This window comes from Colobus angolensis, unplaced genomic scaffold (assembly GCF_000951035.1).
Source record: "Colobus angolensis palliatus isolate OR3802 unplaced genomic scaffold, Cang.pa_1.0 Scaffold134, whole genome shotgun sequence".
NCBI lineage: Eukaryota > Metazoa > Chordata > Mammalia > Primates > Cercopithecidae > Colobus > Colobus angolensis.
The window spans coordinates 1,087,619-1,108,033 of record NW_012114422.1 but is presented as its reverse complement, the minus strand read 5'-3'; the positions used below and the strand labels follow the sequence as shown (position 1 = coordinate 1,108,033).

At 42.4% G+C, this 20,415-nt stretch overlaps 1 protein-coding gene across 1 annotated transcript in view; it reads left to right on the top strand.

Moving 5' to 3' along the window:
* Positions 1-20,415, top strand: part of PDE6C (phosphodiesterase 6C, cGMP-specific, cone, alpha prime) — a 53,119-nt gene that overhangs the window by 5,139 nt on the left and 27,565 nt on the right. Inside the window, exons 2-11 of the mRNA XM_011934314.1 lie at positions 2,985-3,137; positions 3,244-3,333; positions 4,285-4,425; positions 7,930-8,004; positions 8,990-9,054; positions 9,159-9,225; positions 11,598-11,645; positions 17,164-17,313; positions 17,905-18,048; positions 19,410-19,478. Of these exons, the coding sequence (XP_011789704.1) occupies positions 2,985-3,137; positions 3,244-3,333; positions 4,285-4,425; positions 7,930-8,004; positions 8,990-9,054; positions 9,159-9,225; positions 11,598-11,645; positions 17,164-17,313; positions 17,905-18,048; positions 19,410-19,478 (1,002 nt within the window). The remainder of the gene's footprint in view (positions 1-2,984; positions 3,138-3,243; positions 3,334-4,284; positions 4,426-7,929; positions 8,005-8,989; positions 9,055-9,158; positions 9,226-11,597; positions 11,646-17,163; positions 17,314-17,904; positions 18,049-19,409; positions 19,479-20,415) is intronic.

The window sequence follows — 20,415 nt, the reverse complement described above, 5'->3', positions numbered from 1 at the left end:
TGAGTGCCTGTAATCCCAGCTACTCAGGAGGCTGAGGCAGGAGAATCGCTTGAACCCGGAAGGCGGAGGCTGCAGTGAGCCAAGATTACGCCATTGCATTGTAGCTTGAGCAACAAGAGCGAAACTCCATCTCAAAAAAAAAGGTCCTGGCTAACTTCATTCCATGGTGCATGTTTCTGTTATTTCGAGGATTCCTTTAGTGCCCAGGCTGTGTAAATGAAGGTGATATGATCTGCATGGATAACAGGGTGGAAGGGAAACAATGGGAGCTGGCCTAGACAAGCAGCGGATTAAGAGAAAGAATGTTACAAAGCCTGCAGACACTTTGGTCTGAGGGTGAAGATCCTATGGGGAAACAGAGAGAAGTAACAGATAAAGTGGATAGAAAAGAAATGTGGTTCGTGGTGGCTTGAGGGAGTGTGCTGGCCCTCTGGAGGAAGGGTGCTCCGCAGGATGGGAGGCCTACATCCAGCTACGGGCATCTGATTTCTGCAGTGAGTTGAATTGGCTAGAAAAATTAAAGCTAGAAGCAAAATGGTAATTGCAAAAGAACTACTTCTCATTCAGGAAAGCCTAGAAAAGTACTAAGTTTCTCTTCCCAGTACTTACTGAATATCTAACTATATGCCAGACACTTTTTTTTTTTTCCTAAGTGCTCAGCCTATACTTTGTTATTCTATCTTCACATCAGGAATTCTAGGCAGTAGATGGAAGTGTTACCCCTGTTTTCAGATTAGAAAACGAGGACACTGAAGGTAAGTCACACACCCAGGACCATACAGCTAGTACACTGGGGCCCAGTTTCAGCCAAGAAAGTCTGACTCCAATACCTTCCTTGCCTTTATGCAATGCTGATGCCTAAAGAGTTGGTTTGTGTGTTTCCACTTTGGGAAAGGTGTAGAAGAGATCTGGGCTGAGGGGCTGCCTTGATCCCCTTTCCACCACACATTTCCTCTGAGAGCAGCACCATTTCTGGTGATTCCCCATTGGGTTGAGCCTAAGAATTACCTGGGCCACGTAAAAGTGCAGGTTCCACTGTAGGAGATTAGGATTCAGTGCATCTGCTGCATTAATCTGCAGGTGATTCTGAGGCATGTCTCAGGACTGCTAATCTCATTTGAGCTCTGTGAGTGCTATTGGCCAGCCAGCCCTTGTTCCCTGGTGGAAACTCTGGCCTGGAAATGCACACAGAAAATTCTTAAATTTTTTTTCTTCAGGAAACCAGACAGAATCCAGTCTCCAAGGTTTGTGCTGCTTTTAGAGGCACTGCCAACACAGGGAAATGAAAATAATACAACTGCGGAAGGAACACCACACTAATTTTGGCCAACAAGTCTCAGAGTTAAGGCTGAGAGTTCAGTTGTAACTGCAGTCCTAGGTTCAAAGGGGAAAATGCCATGACCCAAGGAAGGCTGGGTCTAAACTCACCTTAAGTGGCTATTCTCTGAAATGACAACTAATAAGATAATTGCCTTCCTCGACCTTTTTCTCAAGCCCTTCCATTTGTGCACTTCTCTAGACTCATCGCTCAGCCTCTGCAGTAGCCAGTGGATTAGAATCGTCTCTCTAAATCTACTCTAAGAGGCCTGAATCTGGGAAGATCCACTTTCCTCTCTCCCAAAGAAAGAAAGAAAAAAAAAATAGGAATGAAAGACATAAGCTTGGTAGAACATTAAAAACCTGATAAGCATCTGATGCTGGCAAGCAGGTAGTCCTCAGTCCTTTCACACAGGCTCAGTGGAAGTTAGAATGTGAACCTTTCTTTTTCTTTTTCTTTTCCTTTTTTTTTTTTTTTTTTTTTTGAGATAGAGTTTTGCTCTTGTTGCTCAGGCTGGAGTACAATGGCACAATCTTGGCTCACTGCAACCTCCACCTCCCGGGTTCAAGTGACTCTTCTGCCTCAGCCTCCTGAGTAGCGGGGATTACAGGGGCGCGCTACCGTTCTTGGCTAGTTTTTTATATTTTAGTCGAGATGGGGTTTCATCATGTTGGCCAGGCTGGTCTCGAACTCCTGACCTCAGGTGATCTGCCTGCCTCGGCCTCCTAAAGTACTGGGATTACAGGCGTGAACCACCGCGCCCAGCCACGGAATGTGAATCTTTCATCAAAGTAATCTATGTAAATAAAAACTGTATGTTCCTGTTGATCCAGCAAAAGGGATTTCGTTTTTTGGGAATCTATCACATGAAAATAAAAGTAAGAAGGATTAGTGCAGTACTGTTGGTAGTGGGGAGAACTATAAACAGGCAGAATCAATAGAGGACAGTTGAGTGGATCGTACAGCACCCAGGGTGAAGTAGTGTGCACGAATCCAAGAGCTGAGTTCACATCCATATGCACTGGTCTTCAGGGAAGTCTGTAAGACATTGTTAAGTGATGAAACTATTATAAGCAATTAGAAAAGCAAATTTTAGAAAAAATAGAAAATTCTTTGTTCAAGCACAGAGAAAGGCATAGAAGGAGACACACCAGCAGGTAGCAGAGATTTCTTCTAGTAGGCTAGATTGGGGGGAATGATAATTTTTGCTTTATGTCATGACATATGGGTTGATGATTTCAAGTGCATGTTTTCCCTTTGTAATGAGAGAGAAGCGCTCTATGAACTGTGTCTGTATTCCTAGCTGTGCTCTCCTTCCCTGCATGCACTTGCTGTCTATTGTAACCCTGTGCCTTCCCCTCTTTTCCTCTTAGCACCTCACTTTCCACTTGGCTGTCTCATCACCTCTTTTCTTTTGGCCCAACCTCAGCCTAACCTAAATAGGCCACAGCTCAGGTGGGAAGCGCTTATTCTGAAATGGGCAATTCCATTCTATGCAGTCATAGGATGGCAGGTGGAGTGGGATTGTTTGCTGGGGACCACTGTACTGGAGCCCTGGTTATCTGTTGGTAGCATTTAAATGAGAGAGAATGATCTGTCATCATCCCTAGATTTACCACTCTATGATTCTGTGCCACTTTGGCAAACGTGTGACTATCTCTTTCAGAATAGCCATTTTTCTGACTTCATGGACAAGCAAACTGGATATGTCACTAAGAACCTGCTGGCAACCCCGATCATGATGGGCAAGGAGGTTCTTGCTGTGATCATGGCAGTTAACAAAATAAATGCATCTGAATTTTCCAAACAGGATGAAGAGGTAATGCTAACCATGGGCATCTGGTTGGAGGCTCAGGAAATTTATTTGTTGTATAACCAAAGAAAAGATATCACAACTATAACTTATTCTTCTCTGCCATCTGTAGGTCTTTTCCAAATACCTCAACTTTGTGTCTATCATCCTAAAGCTTCATCATACCAGCTACATGTACAATATTGAATCCCGAAGAAGCCAGGTAAAAGGAAGGCAGCATTAATCATTCCACACTGACCTATTCTGACAAAGCCGCCCAGAGACAACAAATTCGGACCCCTCCTATTCCTCTTGGAGGTTTAAGCCACGTGGAGCAGACCCCCAAACTTCAGTCCCAAGTGTCCTCTCATGATCTTCCTGCCACTCTCCCCACCCACACTCCCCTGCACCCCAAGCTCTCCAATTGTATGCACAACTGGCTTGGCTTTCTTCAGTCTAGATCCCAAGTGGACTTGGCATTTCTGTCTATGAAATGGTGATGACAATTATGGTACCTACTTCAGATGGTTGTTGTGACTATTAGCGATCACCTCTCACATAAAGCTTGTAGCAATTCCTGGGTCATAGGAAACCTGTTAATTTGAGGAGCACATTATTCCTGCTTCCATGAGACAGAGGGATAAAGAGCAATATTGGTACCCAAGATACCTGAGTCTGGCCCACTCTCTGGACCTCAGTTTTCTCACCAGTACAATGCACAGGTAGAGGTTGAGAGGGAAGTCCCTTCCCATTCCAACTCTCCAGGTAAGGTTACCTCCAACTAGCTCAGGATGCATGGAAGGAAGTAGGTGGCTCTCTCCTCATGAGGGCCAGCAGGAGCCAGTGGGCCACCAATACTGGATTCTCTGCCCAGGCACCATCTTTGCATCCAATTTCAGGGCACTTCCCCTTTGGAGCCAAAATATGTAGACACAGGGACCAATCATAGCTTCTCTCTCTCCATAGACCCACAGTCTTGCAAAGGTCTACTCATCATCTCACCTAGAGGATCTGGGTAGCTTGTTGGACGTACATATGTTCAAAATCAGAACTGCACTTTCCAACGATATGCATTCATTTCATTTGAAGCACCTCATGTTTTCTTGTGGTGAATGCTCTCTCTCTCCATAGCATACTTTATTCTAACTGTTTTCTTTTTGATACCTACTTTCAGATCCTTATGTGGTCAGCCAATAAAGTATTTGAAGAACTCACAGATGTTGAGCGACAGTTTCACAAAGCGCTTTACACAGTTAGAACATATCTGAACTGTGAACGATACTCCATTGGACTGCTGGACATGACTAAGGAGAAGGTTCTTATTATTCTACACATTTTGCCTCATCTAACATCGCCTATAAAACATACACCACAGGAAATGTGATCCTCAAAAAACAGATACACTATGTAAATAATTAGTCATGATTGATCACAAGAACAGAGGTAAAAATGTGTGTCTTGGAGCAAAAAAGATGTAGGCTTGAATCTTGGTTTTTCCACTTCCTAGCAGTATGGGTTTTCAGCAAGTCTGTTTTTTTTTTTTTTTTTTACACTAATTAATAGACTATTTTTAGAGTGGTATTGACAGAAAAATTGATTAGAAAGTATAGAGTTTCCTCTTCCCTCCCAATCTCCTCTATCAGTTTCTCTGTTATTAACATCTTGCATTAGTGTGGTGTGATGAATCAACATTGATATATTATTATTAACTAAAGTCCATAGTTTACATGAGGGTTCATCCTTTGTGCAGTTCTCTGAATTTTGACAAATGTGTAATGTTATATATCTGCTATTACAGTATCAGACAGACTAGTTTCAGGGCCTCAAAGCCCTCTATGCTTCACATATTCAACCTTCCCTCACCCCCCCAAACTCCTGGTAGCCACTAATTTTTTTTTTTTTTTTTTTTTTTTACTGTTTCTATAGTTTTGGCTTTTTCCAGAATGCCATATAGTTGGAATCATACAGTATGTAGCATTTTCAGACTGGCTTTTCACTTTGAAATATGCATTTAAGTTTCCTCCATGTCTTGTCATGACTCAATAGCTAATTTCTTTTTATCATTGAATATTATTCCACTGTATGGCAGGTTTGTTTATCTATTCACCTGTTGAAGGGTATCTTGGTTGCTTCTAATATTTAGTGATTGTGAATAAAGCTGCTGTAACCATTGTAGGTAGGTTTATATGTGTCTATGTTTTCAACTCAATTGGGTGAATACCGAACAGGGCAATTGCTGGATTATATTGTAAGACTAATTGATCTTTGTAAGAAACTGGCAGACTGTCTTCCAAAGTGACTTTACTGTTTTGCATGTCTACCAGAAGCACATTCTCACCAGCAGTTGTTAATGTCAGTATTTTGGGTATTAGCAGTTGCTAACGTCAGTATTTGGGGTATCAGTTGTGGTATCTCATTGTTGTTTTAATTTTTAATTCCCCAATGACATATGATGTTGAGCATCTTCTCATATGTTTACTTGTCATCTGTATATCTTCTTAGAGAGATATCTGCTCAGATATTTTGTGCACGAAGTTGTTTCCTTATCATTCAATTGTAAGAATTATTTGTATATTGTGGATCCAAGTCCTTTACCAAATATGTGATTTGCAAATACGTTCTCCCAGTCTGTGGCTTATCTTTTCATTCTCTTAACAGTGTCTGCTGCAGAGCAGAAGGTTTTAATTTCAATTAAGTCTAATTTTTCTACATTTTCTCTCTCATGGATTGTGCTTTTGATGTTGTATCTATGAAGTCTCACCAAACTCAAGTTCACCTAGATCTTCTATGTCATCTCCAAGAATTTTTATACTTTTGTGTTCTACATTTAGGTGAATAATCTGTTTCGAGTTATTTTTTGTGAAAGGTACAAGCTCTGTTTCTAGATTCACTTTTTTTTTTTTTTTTACATGTAGATGTTCAGTTGTTCCAACACAATTTGTTGAAAAGACTATCCTTTGTTCATTGCCTTCGCTCCTTTCTCCAAGTTAACTATATTGGTGAGGGTCTATTTCTGGGCTCTCTATTTTGTTTCATTGATTCATTTGTCCATTCTTTCACTAATACCACACTGTCTTGATGATTGCAGCTTCATGGCAAATCTTAAGTCAGGTAGTGTCAGCTCTTTGATTTTGTTCTTCTTGTCAGCAAATCTTTTAACCTCCCTGATTCTTGGCTTCTTCATCTGTAAAATGAGGACATCTCTCTTATCCATTGTAAGAATTAGAGATTATATATTAGATATATTTTTATATATAAACACTATATGTATATAGTGTCTAGAATTTACATAGTAGGTGGATAATCAATATTATCTTTATCAACTTTAGGTTTTTGTACTCTAAAAAAATTTAATTATTTTAAAGTAGAAATATTGAAACATTTAATATTATTCACAATATAATGCCCTTGTGTCATCTTCTTTAATTCTGTTGCTACCCTTCTAGTTCAAAATAACTAATGATACCATATTATTGATATATTTTTTCTTTTCTTTTCTTGCCTTTTTTTGAGACAGAGTCTCAGTCTGTCACCAGGCTGGAGTGCAGTGGCATGATCTTGGCTCACTGTAACCTCAGCCTCCCAGGTTCAAGTGATTCTCATGTCTCAGTTGCTGGGATTATAGGCCTGTGCCACCACGTCCACTAATTTTCTGTATTTTTAGTAGAGACAGGATTTCACCATGTTGGCCAGACTGGTCTTGAACTCCTGTCCTCAAGTGATCCACCCACCTCGGCCTCTCAAAGTGCTGGGATTACAGGCATGAGCCACCACACCTGGCCTTATTTATATTTCTTTATATTCGTATGATTGGAAGTTATTTTTTCAGAGTAGTTGTTCTAAGTGGATAAACATAGGATGAAGCACTAGGAGAGCTGGGTTCTGATCTTGGTTCTGGGACTTTCTTGCTGAGTATGTTGGTTAGGATTCTTTTGGCTGGAAGAAATATCAGACACAGCTAAAAGCATCTCTAACAATATGATATTTATTCTCCCACTTAACAAGGTAGGGCAGCGCTAGTACTGACTCAGAGATCAGTGCAGTCGTCAAAGTCCAGGTGCTTTCTCTTTCTTCCTGGCAAGGTCTCTGCTACCTGCAGCATGTTGGTGAGGCCTCCTCTTAGGGTGGAAAGATGGCTGTTGCAGCTCAAATAATGGCACATAGACATGACACAACTGGGAGGCATTTTCTCCAAATGTCACTCTCATCAGCTTTCATCTGAGGAATACCTTTTGCCAGAGTCTCTCAGCAGACTTCTTCCCTTTCTTCATTTTCCAGAGCTGGGCCACATACCTGCCGTCAAACTGATCTAGGCACCTCATGTAGACCACTCATGAGCTGTGGTCTGATGGAAAATTACCACCTGATACTCAAATCATATCAGGTTATGCTAGCAAGGAAAAGAGGAAGAATGAATGTTGGGTAAAGCAATCAACATTTGGCCACTCTGTGTGACCTTGGCCACGCCTCTTAATCAAACTAGATTTAGCTTAATTGTCTATGAAAGAATTGCTATACATTGAGTACTTTGAACTATGTGTCAGGGTAGATGTTACATCTGTATTATTCTTTTAATCCTCCAAACAATTCTTTAGTACAAATTCTATTGTTATCCCTATTTTACAGATATAAAAGATTAAGTAACGTGTTCGCAGTCAAAAATTCCTAACCAGTATTGCTGGGAATTATAGATCTTTCAGCACTAAAATTCCAGAATTATGTAGATTAACATAAAATATACAAACACAGAAAATTCATATAAGATACGGTAGGTCATGAAACAGTGTGTTTAATGATACTTAAATCTAATTGCCTGCAGGAATTCTATGATGAATGGCCAATCAAGCTGGGAGAAGTAGAGCCTTATAAAGGTCCAAAGACACCTGATGGCAGGGTACGTGCAAATGTCTTCCTTGATGCCGTCTGTGCATGGTGTCAGGTGCTAAAACTAAGAGGCCACAGTGCATAGAGCACTGGCCTGGGAAGACCTGGAGTAGTAGAAACAGCACTAGACAAGGAGTCTGAGGTTCTAGTCCCAGCTCTGCCCCAAGCCAGAGCTATTGGCCCTTGCCTTAACTCATTGTTAAACCTCTCCATTTCCTCTTCCATAAAGCCAGGGCTTGGTAGACCAGTGATTCTCAACAGGGAGGGATGCATCAGAGCCACCTGCACAACATTTGAAAGAAGTACCCGGGCCCTTTTTCAGATATGTGGGATTAGAATCTCTAAGGAAGGGTTGGGTTAGGTTTACTTTCCCCCTTGACTGCAAGCTTCATGAAGGCAGAAACCCCTGTGTCCATAGCACACAGGAAAGAGAAGGGGATGGAATGTGTCCAGGCCTCAGGTTCATCATCTGCCCCATGAAACAGAGAGAATAATTCTCTAGTCCCTTCCAGCTTTGGCAATGTAACCTCTTGTTTCTGAGGCACCTGTTCAGATAAGTCACTGATGAAAGGAGGTTATCGGCTCACTATATATGATGTATAACTCACTGCAGTTGAGAAATTATGTGATTTGTTCCAGTGAAGCTGTTAATGTCTGGTATTTCTGGACAACAAAAGGGATCACTTGAAAATAAAAACAAACTATCTGATGATTTAGTAGCCAGAGATCCCCCTACCCCAAAACTGGGGGCAATTCAACTTTTTAAAAACAAAATTTATTTTAGCCTTGTGCATGTAGATAAACAGCCAATAATATTTCTGGTTTTATTATAAGTGTGTAGTCAGAATAGAAGTAGTTGGATAATTTATGTTACAATATAATGTGGTTGGGAAATAAGGTTCTATTTGTAAGAGTTTTAAAGTACAAGTTCCCCAATGAAAAATGATTTATTTGGGAAATAACATTATTTCCATAATATCCTCTTTCTTTCTTAGGAGGTCAACTTCTATAAAATCATTGATTACATTTTACATGGAAAAGAAGAGATCAAAGTGATTCCGTGAGTATTGACAGGAAGTTGCTGCTGCAGTTGCCATTGTATTTTTGCACACATTGCATTTCTATATATTGCAATGGTTTTTTTTTCTTCTTCTCTTCCCCAAGGACACCTCCTGCAGACCACTGGACGCTCATTAGTGGGTTGCCAACATATGTTGCTGAAAATGGATTTGTAAGTTATTGAACAAATTCAAATTTTAAATAATATTATATGAAACTCGTATTAGCTAAGAGATAGATACAGTTGTGAAAGCAAGAGTGCATCCTATAAAAGCTAGATGGGCTGGGTGCGGTGGCTCACACCTGTAATCCCAGCACTTTGGGAGGCTGAGGCGGGTGGATCGTCTGAGGTCAGGAGTTCAAGACCAGCCTGACCAACATGATGAAACCCTGACTTTACTAAAAATACAAAATTAGCTGGGCGTGGTGGCACATGCCTGTAATCCCAGCTACTTGGGAGGCTGAGGCAAGACAATCGCTTGAACCCAGAAGGTGGAGGTTGCAGTGAGCCGAGATTGCGCCATTGCACCCCAGCCTGGGCAACAAAGCAAAACTCCATAGGAAAAAAAAACCAAAAAAAGCTAGATGATCACTTCCTTTGGCATAGGCCAAAGGAGAGAAGAATCTTGACATTAAAATGTAGGTTAACCGGAGACTTCTGAACTCTACACAAAAATATTTAGTCAGCATGAGGAAGATTCCTCCATCCCTCAATTTCTTATTCTGCAGCCACACACATTTCAGATATCCTTTGGAATCCAATGACTATGAGTTAATGACTGGGTTTAATTCTATCTCAAGTACATCAGTCAATTTTTTAAAGCATAAATGAGGGGGATGGGGTGGGGATGGTGTGGTATGTGGAACTTTTCAATATTGAGTTAAAAGCTTGGGCCTCTAAGGTCTTGACCCACCTGTAAATGTTCTTACAACATTTAGAACATAATGTTCTTCAAAGAAAGGACTAAGACAGATAATGCTGATGAAAAGTTCAAAAAAGAAGTATAAGCTGCTTTTTGCCTCTTCAAAAACAGTTGAAACATGCTCAGCCCATCAAATGATGTAATTTATTGAAGTTAGATCATGAAATTAATGTGTGGCATGAAAGATTCCTTAAATTCTTAGGCCATATACGCTTGTAAAAACTTTGAAATATTCTTGCGTTTTCTTTGTAAGCGCACTACAAAAATAGTAGACATGGTTCATTCGATCATTCTTAGAAAGCACTTACCTTGGGACCGAGAGACAAGCAGAGTTTGGTGAGGTGGGGATTTAAGGAGGGAGCCCTCTTAGATCTTGTTAGATTGTTAGTTTTTTAGGACTTTTGTGAGCAAGTTGTTAAACTGTTGGCAGCTTGAAATCTCCCATGGCGGGAGAATTGGGGCCATGGATATTGGCAACTGATACAAGCCAAGGATTTCCCCAATTCCCAGCCAGGAGAGCTGATTTCCCCAGCAGTCGTTCTGGAGATCACAGTTCTAGTTCCATCCCATAGATTTAAGCAAATAACTTAACCTCTTTAGGTTTCCATTTCTTCATTTTTTTTTAAGTGTGAACTTAATTGCTAAGATCCCTTCTGGCTTTAAAATGCTATGATTACTGGGTGTGGTGGCTCACGCCTGTAATCCTAGCACTTTGGGAGGCCAAGGCAGGTGGATCACCTGAGGTCAAGAGTTTGAGACCAGCCTGGCCAACATGGTGAAACCTCATCCTTACTAAAAATACAAAAATTAGCTGGGCATGGTGGCAAATGCCTGTAATCCCAGCTACTTGGGAGGCTGAGGCAGGAGAATTGCTTGAACCCAGGAGGTGGAGGATGCAGTGAGCCGAGATTGTGCCACTGCACACCAGCCTGGGGAACAGAGCAAAAACTCCATCTCAAAAAATACAAAAACTAAAATGAAATAAAATGCTATGATTTTAATTATCTCTTGGAAAGACATGGTCTTTTATTAAGATCCATTTGTGACTATGACCCAAAGTACAGAAAACTTAAAATGACCCAAAATGGAGTGATTTCTTGTCCTTATAGATGTGAGCAATAGCCTTTGAATTCCACTAATTAAAGTGATATATCTCTCACTGGATCCTTACTTTGGTGTAACTAAAAACTTATCTGGCTTTTTCCTCCTGCCTCTTAGCCGTCATCTTCTAACCCAAATCTCACTTTGGGAAGAGAAAAAAAGCAATCCTAGCTCTGCTGCTCATACTGGCTGTAGCAGAGCTAGGATTTCTCTGCTTTCTCCTCTCCTTGGTCTGAGCAGCCTGTTGCTTTGAATTTGGAGGGGATTCCCTAGAGTCTGGGGGAGTGGGAAGGGGCAGAGACGGTACCACGTGTCCTCCAGTAATTTAATTAGCAGCAGGGAAGCCGTCTTGAATGAGTTGTTAGCAGCTGTGGCCTAGCTGAGGTCCATTTGCCTGCAAGCAGTCAAGAGCCATGTGGGAAATCCTCACTTCCAATGCATCCTTTCTTATGCTGCTTTGTGGTTCGAGAGGGCTCCACCACACAATGTTTCAGAACATTTGTCTCCTCTTGCCTTCCAGATCTGTAACATGATGAATGCCCCTGCGGATGAATACTTCACATTTCAGGTAACTGCACTCCGGAGCCGGCCTCACCTCTCAGGGCTGGGGTAGGAGGGCAGATGATCTGGCCTCTCCTCCACCCCCAGAGTCCGCCTGATGCTCAGGTGTGGCCACAGGCACACACGGGCCCATCTCCCACTCACCCTGGCTGGGCCAGCAAGTAGCAGATTCTTCAGTGAAGGAATAAAAGAAAGATAAGACAGAAGGCCAGGGAGGGGACCTGCCACTCCTCCATTTGCTCACCCTCCTGGTCATTTAGGGCAGTGGTCCCCAACGTTTTTGGCACCAGGGACCGGTTTCATGGAAGACCATTTTTCCACAGAATAGGGGTGGGGTGGGAGATGGTTTTGGGATGAAACTTCCACCTCAGATCATCAGGCATTAGTTAGATTCTCATAAGGATGGCACACCCCAGATCCCTCACATGCGCAGTTCACAATAGTGTTCATACTCCTATGAGAACCTAATGCTGCTGCTGGTCTGACAGGAGGCTGTGCTCAGACGGTAATGCGAGCAATGGGGAGTGACCGTAAATATAGATGAAATTTCGCCTGAGTGCCCACTGCTGTCCTCCTGCTGTACAACCTGGTTCCTAACAGGTCATGGGCCAGTACTGGTTTGCAGCCCAGGGGTTGGGGACCCCTGATCTAAGGGCAGCAACGGTGCCTGCCACAGTGTTCATGCTCAGTAAACATTCTCTGCATGCATGCTTGGCTGGCTACATCCTACATCCTGAATCCAGCTCTCCTGGTGGTTTTCTCAGCAGCCCTTCCCTGCGGCTTATTGCAACTATTCTCAGGAAAATCAACAATTCTGATTGAGTCCTTAGAGCTTCTCCTGCTGTTAGAGTCGGTTGTATCCTTCCTTCTCCACTGTGCAGAGACCCACTGCCTGGGCAATCTGCCTCCACTTACCACCAGATGCTCTCGGTAATCAGCCTCTGTATGTGCTACTCTAGCTGACCCACTTCTCCCAGTCAGGGCTTCCTGCTGGAACCTGTCTACAGACCTGAGCTGATCCCTCCCCGCCACGAGCTCATCCAGCCCACCAGAAGGGCCGGCCTGTCATCTTCACCACCCCCTCCCCATCCGTCACCCCCCACCTGTCATCTCTGCCACTCCCCTCTCTACCTACCCATCCCTCCTCACCTGTCATCTCTGCCACCCACTCCCCACCTGTCACCTCCTCCCAACCTGACTGTTAGAGATAAACTGGCATTTGGCTCCGCAGCTTCTTCTTTTCTGCCTCTGGGCACTTGTTATTCTCTGTCCTGCGTTTAAAAACACATCCCCGTAGAGCTCTGATCTCAGTCAGAAATAGAGACTGCCCTCCCCGGTGGGTACCGTTGGGGTCTTTCTGTCTCTCTCACACACACAGCCTCATCTCTGCCTCTTAAGAAAAGCCGGCCTTCCCCAGGCTCTGGCCTCCTTAGCTGCAGAACCACACCACGCCTTGGGGAAAGCTGTACACACTTGCTTCGTTACGTGCATCTGCCTGCTCCTCCCTTTGCTGATTGACACGGAAAACATGTAAACACCATATGGCTGCTCTAGCTCCTTCCTCCTTGCGATTGAAGCTTATTTATGACCATGCTGTGCCCAGGCCTGACCCCTATATTTATGGCAGATGGATGTCAGGATAGGATGCATGCCAGCAAAAGGGGGAAAATGATTTTCTAGAGTCTGAACCTTAAGCAGTCATTGTCTAAACAGGGAGTGGGGATGGAGCTGGCCCAGGAGAACTCAGATTGCTCTGAAATGTGAGGCCCTTTGCTTTCTCTCATGCTCCACTGCAGCTACTGCTCTGATGTGCTCTGACGGCCTGGGCAGAGAGGAGGCCTGGGGCCTTGGGGAGTCCCCAGTGTGGGATAAACCTCCAGGCCACAGGGATTTCCCAGTTCTCTGGGAAACAGCAGCGTGGTGCCCATGAAAATGTGCTTCTCAGATCTCCACCTGTGGGAAGTGTAGCTGTGCAGTGGCTGCTGGACTGAAATCCACGGTCACATCTGCGCCGAGGCCACAGGCTCCACGGGCCACTCCCAACTGGTAACTGAGTGTGGCAGGGACAGTGAAGCAGGCCTGTTCCTGGAAGACAGCCAGATCCCCTGCCAGGCAGCTTTGGCCCTAGGAATGCCTAACAGTTCTGCAAACAGTTTCAGAACAGCACGGTAGTCTAAGGGGCTCCCCTCAACCTTCCATCCTTCCATTTCTCCTTCGCACAGGGTCGGGACTGTATCTCTATCTGATGTCTCTCTCAGGATCCCCAGCCTCCCTCCCCACTTCGCCTCAATGGCGTCACCTGTGCATCATTCTGCAGAGCGGACTTGGGTGGCCACCCTCCCCAAACCACCACCCCCCTTTTGTGCTCCATCTTCTGATTCTCTTTCTCCCTGCTCAGGCCCCACCGTGATTCTTATGATTCCTTTTTGCACCTGAGAAGTTTGATGGAAAAGCCAATGATATAAAAAGAACTGCCATCAGAGCAAACCTGCAAAGGCAGTGGTTCTCGGACTATGTTCCTTGGGGGCATAATGGATTCATTTCCTATTGCTGCTGTCACAAATTGCCACTGAGTGGTTTAAAACCACACGAAATGTATTATCTCACAGTTCTGGAGGTCAGAATTCCAAAATGAGTCTTCTTGGGCTAAAATCACGGTGCTGGTGGGACTACTGTTGCTTTCTGGAGGCTCTGGGGAGAATTCATCTCCTTGCATTTTCCAGCTTCTCAGGGCCGCCCACCTTCCTTGCCTGGTGACCCTTCCCCTGGCAGAGCCAGCAGCACCATCACTCTGACCTTGCTTCTGTCATCATAGCTCCTTCTCCCATTCTGATTCCAACCTCTTTTCTACTTTTAAGGATCATTGTAATTACACTGGGTCCACCTGGAACATCCAGGCTAATTTCCCCATCTTAAGGCCCGCTAATTAGCAACCGTCCTTCTATCTGCAACCTTAGTTCCCCTGTGTTGTGTAAGATAACATATTCACAGGTTCCAGAGATTAGGATATAGACATGTTTGGGGGCCATTGTTCTGCCTGCCATAGTGGACTAAGACATGGCCCCCAATATAAACATGTCTATATCCTAATATAGACATATATAAACATGTCTATATTAGGATATAGACATGTTTGGGGGCCACTGTTCTGCCTGCCTTGAAGTGGACTAAGGGGTCTTCCTTTAACACCAGTTAAAGTGATCCCAATTCACAGGAGGAAAAGTGCATAGAATTTCCTCAGTTTTTTGTCCTACTAATTCTTCTAAAACCTTAGGTTCCTTCTGTCACTTGTCTGTCAACAAGCTCTAGCGAATAGCCAAACACAAGAATATGAACTGGTAGCAAGTGAATATTTCCTGAAACACTGAGAAGCAGTCAGCAAAGCTTATTTTGGAAGCTTTAACAAATACACATGAAATTCTTTCGCATGCATGTGATATATTTTCTATTATTGATTTTGTCATTGGTCTGTATGATGGCATAAGTACATAAATATTTCTCAGTGTTTTCCAAAGATGCAGGCTTTGCAAGCACTATGCACTACATCTTCTTCTAAAGCTTTGACCCTCAGGACACAGACATTGAGATTTGGTTCTTCTGCTTTTCACTCCACATATAATGACTACATAGAGTATTAACAAGTTACTTAGACTGAGCACTTATTACATGCTCAGTCTAAATGCTAAATTGTGGTTCAGGCTATAAGTGCAGTTGGAATTCCAAAACAGAAAAGTTCTTTATGACTTAGAAAAATTAGAAAAGGCTTCATGGGAGAGTCAAGACTTAACAGGGGCCTGTAAGGATGACTGAGCCACGGGAAGTCTTCAAGCACAAACAATGTGGTGTGTTGAGTGCTTGTCTACCTTTGCCTTAGCTATATACTGTGCAAATGCTACATCATGGTTCTCATACTTCAGAGGGCATCAGAATTACCTGGGAAGCTTATTGAAGATGCATGCCCAGGCCAGGCGTGGTGACTCACGCCTGTAATCTCAGCACTTTGGGAGGCTGAGGCGGGTGGATCACTTGAGGTCAGACATTCAAGACCAGCCTGGCCAACATGGTAAAACCTAATCTTTACTAAAAATACAAAAATTATCCAGGCATGGCAGTGCCTGTAATCCCAGCTACTCATGAGGTTGAGGCAAGAGAATCACTTGAACCTGGGAGGCAGAGGTTGCAGTGAGCCAAGATCGTGCCATTATACTCCAGCCTGGGTGACATAGTGAGACCCTGTCTCAAAAAATAGAAAAGAAAATGAAACAAGCTGAAACAAATCTGTTGCACATGGTCCTTGGACCACACTTTGAGAAACACTCCTAAACTTTTGTGCCTGTATCCCTCCACTAGACCCTAAGCATCTTGAGGGTAAGACCTGTGATTTATTCTTTGTGCCTTCAGCAACTGCCCCAGTTCCTGGCATAGCATAGAGGCTTGACAAATGTTTACTCAACTTAACACACCACAGAATGAAAGACTATCTTCATGGATCAGTCAGAAAAATAAAAGCCACACTAGCATTTCAACAGGAGAATTTTATATAAGGAATTAGCTAAACAAGTGTTGGAGGATAGAAAAAGTGTAAACAGAAAAGTGAGGTAACATAGTGGTAAGAAGCACTTCCCATCCCTCAGGCTTGGGAAAGAAAGGGAAAAGGTTAGAATTGTCAGAAAACAGACACTTGGTTCTAGTTCACTCTATTGGATGTGCTAGAGTACATATAATGGCCCTAGCAATGTTCTGACACAAAGTAGGAATTGCACATCTAACGCCGAAAGATTATTCTTCCTTTTTTTTTTGAGATGGAATTTCATTCTGCTGCCCAGGTTGGAGTGCAGTGGCATGATATCGGCTCACTGCAGCCTCTGCCTCCTGGGTTCAAGCGATTTTCCTGCCTCAGCCTCCCGAATAGCTGGGATTACAGGTGCCCGCCATCATGCCTGGCTAATTTTTGTATTTTTAGTAGAGATGGGGTCTCACCATGTTGACCAGGCTTGGCTCCAGCTCCTGACCTCAGGTGATCCACCTGCCTTGGCCTCCCAAAGTGCTGAGATTATAGGCTCCAGCCACTGTGCCCAGCCTCTTTCTTTAAATTAAAAATAAACTAAGTGACAAGTGGTTGGGTGGTAGCTAGAAAGGAGGAGTACAGGAGAGTCTTGTAGTGATGGAATAGTGTTGTATCTTGATTCTAAGAGTGGTTGAAAATCTACACAAGGGATAAATTTGCATAAAACTATATGTACACACACACATATACATGCACAAGTAAGTGCATACAAATCTGGTAAAATCCAAATCAGCTCTGGATTGTACAATGTCTGTTTTCTGGTTTTGATATTGTACTATAGTTACACAAGACAGTAGAAAATGTATTATAGTTGTCTAACCATCGTTACCATTGTGTGAAACTGGGTGAAGGATACCTGAAATCTCTCTGTACATTTCTTTTGTAATATCCTGTGAATCTACGATTATTTCAAAATAAAAGGCAAAAAAAATAACTTGAGGTCCCTTCTCATTTGTAGAAAGGACCTGTAGATGAAACTGGTTGGGTCATTAAGAATGTTTTGTCGCTGCCTATTGTCAACAAGAAAGAAGATATTGTGGGAGTGGCTACATTTTACAACAGGAAGGATGGAAAACCTTTCGATGAGCATGATGAATACATTACTGAGGTAAGTGCAATCATAAGATAATGGAAGTCAATGCAATTCACAAAATACGAGAGGACGCATCATTATTTGTTATTCTGGAATGATATTTTGAAGGGCCATTAAGACATGAGTCACACATAGCTGTAAACAATATGTTGTTATTTTGTCGTTTCTATTTCCTGACTTCTATAAACTGCAACATTTTCTACCAAAGTACAAAATTTTAGCTTAACCAAAATTTGTTATAATACTCGGAAAACGGGAAAGACAATTTTCCTCTTCTTTCTCCCACTCCTCCTTCCTATTGCCTCTCATTCTTATTCTTACTCCCAGCACCCTGCCTAATTTTTAGGTCCTGCTTGATTATACTGGTGTTGGTAACCCCTCTCTCTTCTAATGAAGTATTCATGGTACATGGTACACTTTAAAAAGCAATAACTCAGCCAGTTTTATTGTCTGAAGCTGATTATTAGTATGTTTTTCTTAAATTAAAAGAAGGAACAGGGTGGTTGATGATGGAAGGGAGATTGATAGAAAAGCATGCAGATTGTTGCCTCCAAACCAGTTTTGCTTTAACTGAAGAGAACTGGAATCACCTTTTATCTGTTTCAGACTCTCACACAATTTCTTGGATGGTCTCTTTTAAATACTGACACCTATGATAAGATGAATAAGCTAGAAAACAGAAAGGACATTGCTCAGGAAATGCTCATGAACCAAACCAAAGCCACTCCTGAAGAAATTAAGTCCATTTTGGTAAGTGAGAAATTCAGTCCTGTGGACATAAGATGTTACCTAACCACATATTCTAGAAGTCATCTAATTACCCATGGGTCTGACAAATGCGAATGGTTTACTGCTGCGCTGAGAGAGAGAGAGACAGTGAAGGAGGGGTTGGAATAAATCATGGATGGCCCAGTGTACAGAGACCCTTACTGGAAGTACAGCTGCTTGGCTGGAATAGTACTTTGTTCAAAATAGCCCTGGGGCTATGGGAGCTATAGCAAGAAAAAATATATATTTTAGGAAAGGAAATGTATCAGCCAGCTATTGTCATATAATGCTGCATAACAACAACCCTAACACCTCAGTGGCATGCAGTAATGAATCTCTATCTCTCACTCACATTTGTGGGTTGACCAGGCTTTGATTGACAGTGGCTGGACTTGGCTCCAAGCTGTGAATTTGGTTGGCTCTATGTATCTCTCATCCTTTTTGGACCAGGAGCTACCTGATAGATGTCCTTCTCACAGAGATGACAGAAGTGCAAGAGAGCAAGTCCAATTGTGCAGGCATACTTCAAGTTTTCGCTCACATCACATTCACCAAAATGCTCACTGGCCAAAGAAAGTCACATTACGAAGACCAACCTTACAGATGATGGGGAAGCAAGTGAATATTTGCTAACCATGTTCTAATCACCACAAAATGAAGGAAAAAATATCATGTGCCCACCATCTCTATTTCTTTTATTTCCCTGGGTCTGTGTGTGTGTGTGTGTGTGTGCGTGCGCACGCGCACGCGCACGTGTGGTTTTGCTGGAGTGGGTTATTTTTGGTGAGCATGTTGGTTTTTGGTTTTGCAGACTGGTTTGAGTGTAACTCAGTTTGAGAGGTTGAGATGTTAAAGATGAGAAGATCTGGGGGGAATAAAGGGAACTGTGATAAGCTAATGGAAAAATAAATGTAAACCACTCATTTGCTCTTTCCTATGTGCAAACAACCCACACCTCTTAAAAAAACCCAGCTACTGTAACCATTTTGAGGGAATTTTAAAAATCGAATATATTAGATTATTTCTTGAAAAAAAATCTTCATAATCAGGTGCTATAGGTCTTTGTATCCATGACAAAGAATGCATCTTTGCCATGGAACTCATTGTAGTATATTTTATTTATTTACTTATTTTTAGAGATGGGGTCTCACTCTCTCACCCAGGCTGGAGTGCAGTGGTGCCATCACAGCTCACTGCATCCTGCAACTCCTGGGGTCCAGGGATCTGTCCAGCCTCTTCCTCCCGCATATTTTAAAGATATCTTAACTAAGATTATAATAGTAGAGGAATCAGATGGAAATCTCCTTTAGGAATTTTACACCTCAATTGCTTTTATATTTTAGAAATTTCAAGAGAAGTTAAATGTTGATGTAATTGACGACTGTGAAGAAAAACAACTTGTTGCAATTTTGGTAAGTGTTTTCTTTCTAACCTTAATGCCTGTTAAATAGATAATATAGAAATCAATAATATATTAGAACATGCTTTCTTGTTTTTCAAGTAAATATTGAGTTTTCTCTTTCCTGATATTTCTCAAGGCTAAAAAGAAAGAATTCTTCTTAAGATTGATCTTTTGATTCCCTGCTTTTCTTCATCTTTGTCGCCTCTGGTCCAATTCTCACAGATAATTTACAATTGCAGCTAGGCTAGACTACTGCTTAGGGGACTTCAGGCACAGAATGTAGGGATATCAAGGCACAGTTTATTTTAATAGCTTTGGATGACACCATGGCCACCCCAGAGGACATGACAGAGTTAGCGTGGAGCGTGGATCCTTCTAGGCACTGGCACCCCCTGCCATTTCTAGCTTCTCTTCTGGAGTCTGAAGGCTCCATTCTTTCCTGTTGTTGCCAGTAGGCCATCCCTATTATTTCTGGTTGAAATTAACTTTCCCACTTCACTAATTCTGTCTTTTGTTGTTAAAACTGTTAAACTCGCTCAATAAATTCTTCATTTCAGAGATTTTTTTTCAGTTCTAGAAGGTACATTTAATTTTTTTGTTAAGGTTCTAACTCTGTGTTAAAACTTTTCATCATTTGATCTATTTTGACTATTTTTCCCTGTATTTAAAAAAACATATTGGTGTGTATTATTTTAAGGTACTCATCTTAATACCAGAATCACCTATAGATCTGATTTTACTGTTCATTTTTACACCTGGGTTCTAGTCATTTGATCCTATTTTAAAGCATGCCTCATGCTTTTAAAATAAAAAATCAGATATTGGGCCGGGCGCGGTGGCTCAAGCCTGTAATCCCAGGACTTTGGGAGGCCGAGATGGGCGGATCACGAGGTCAGGAGATCGAGACCATCCTGGCTAACACTGTGAAACCCCGTCTCTACTAAAAA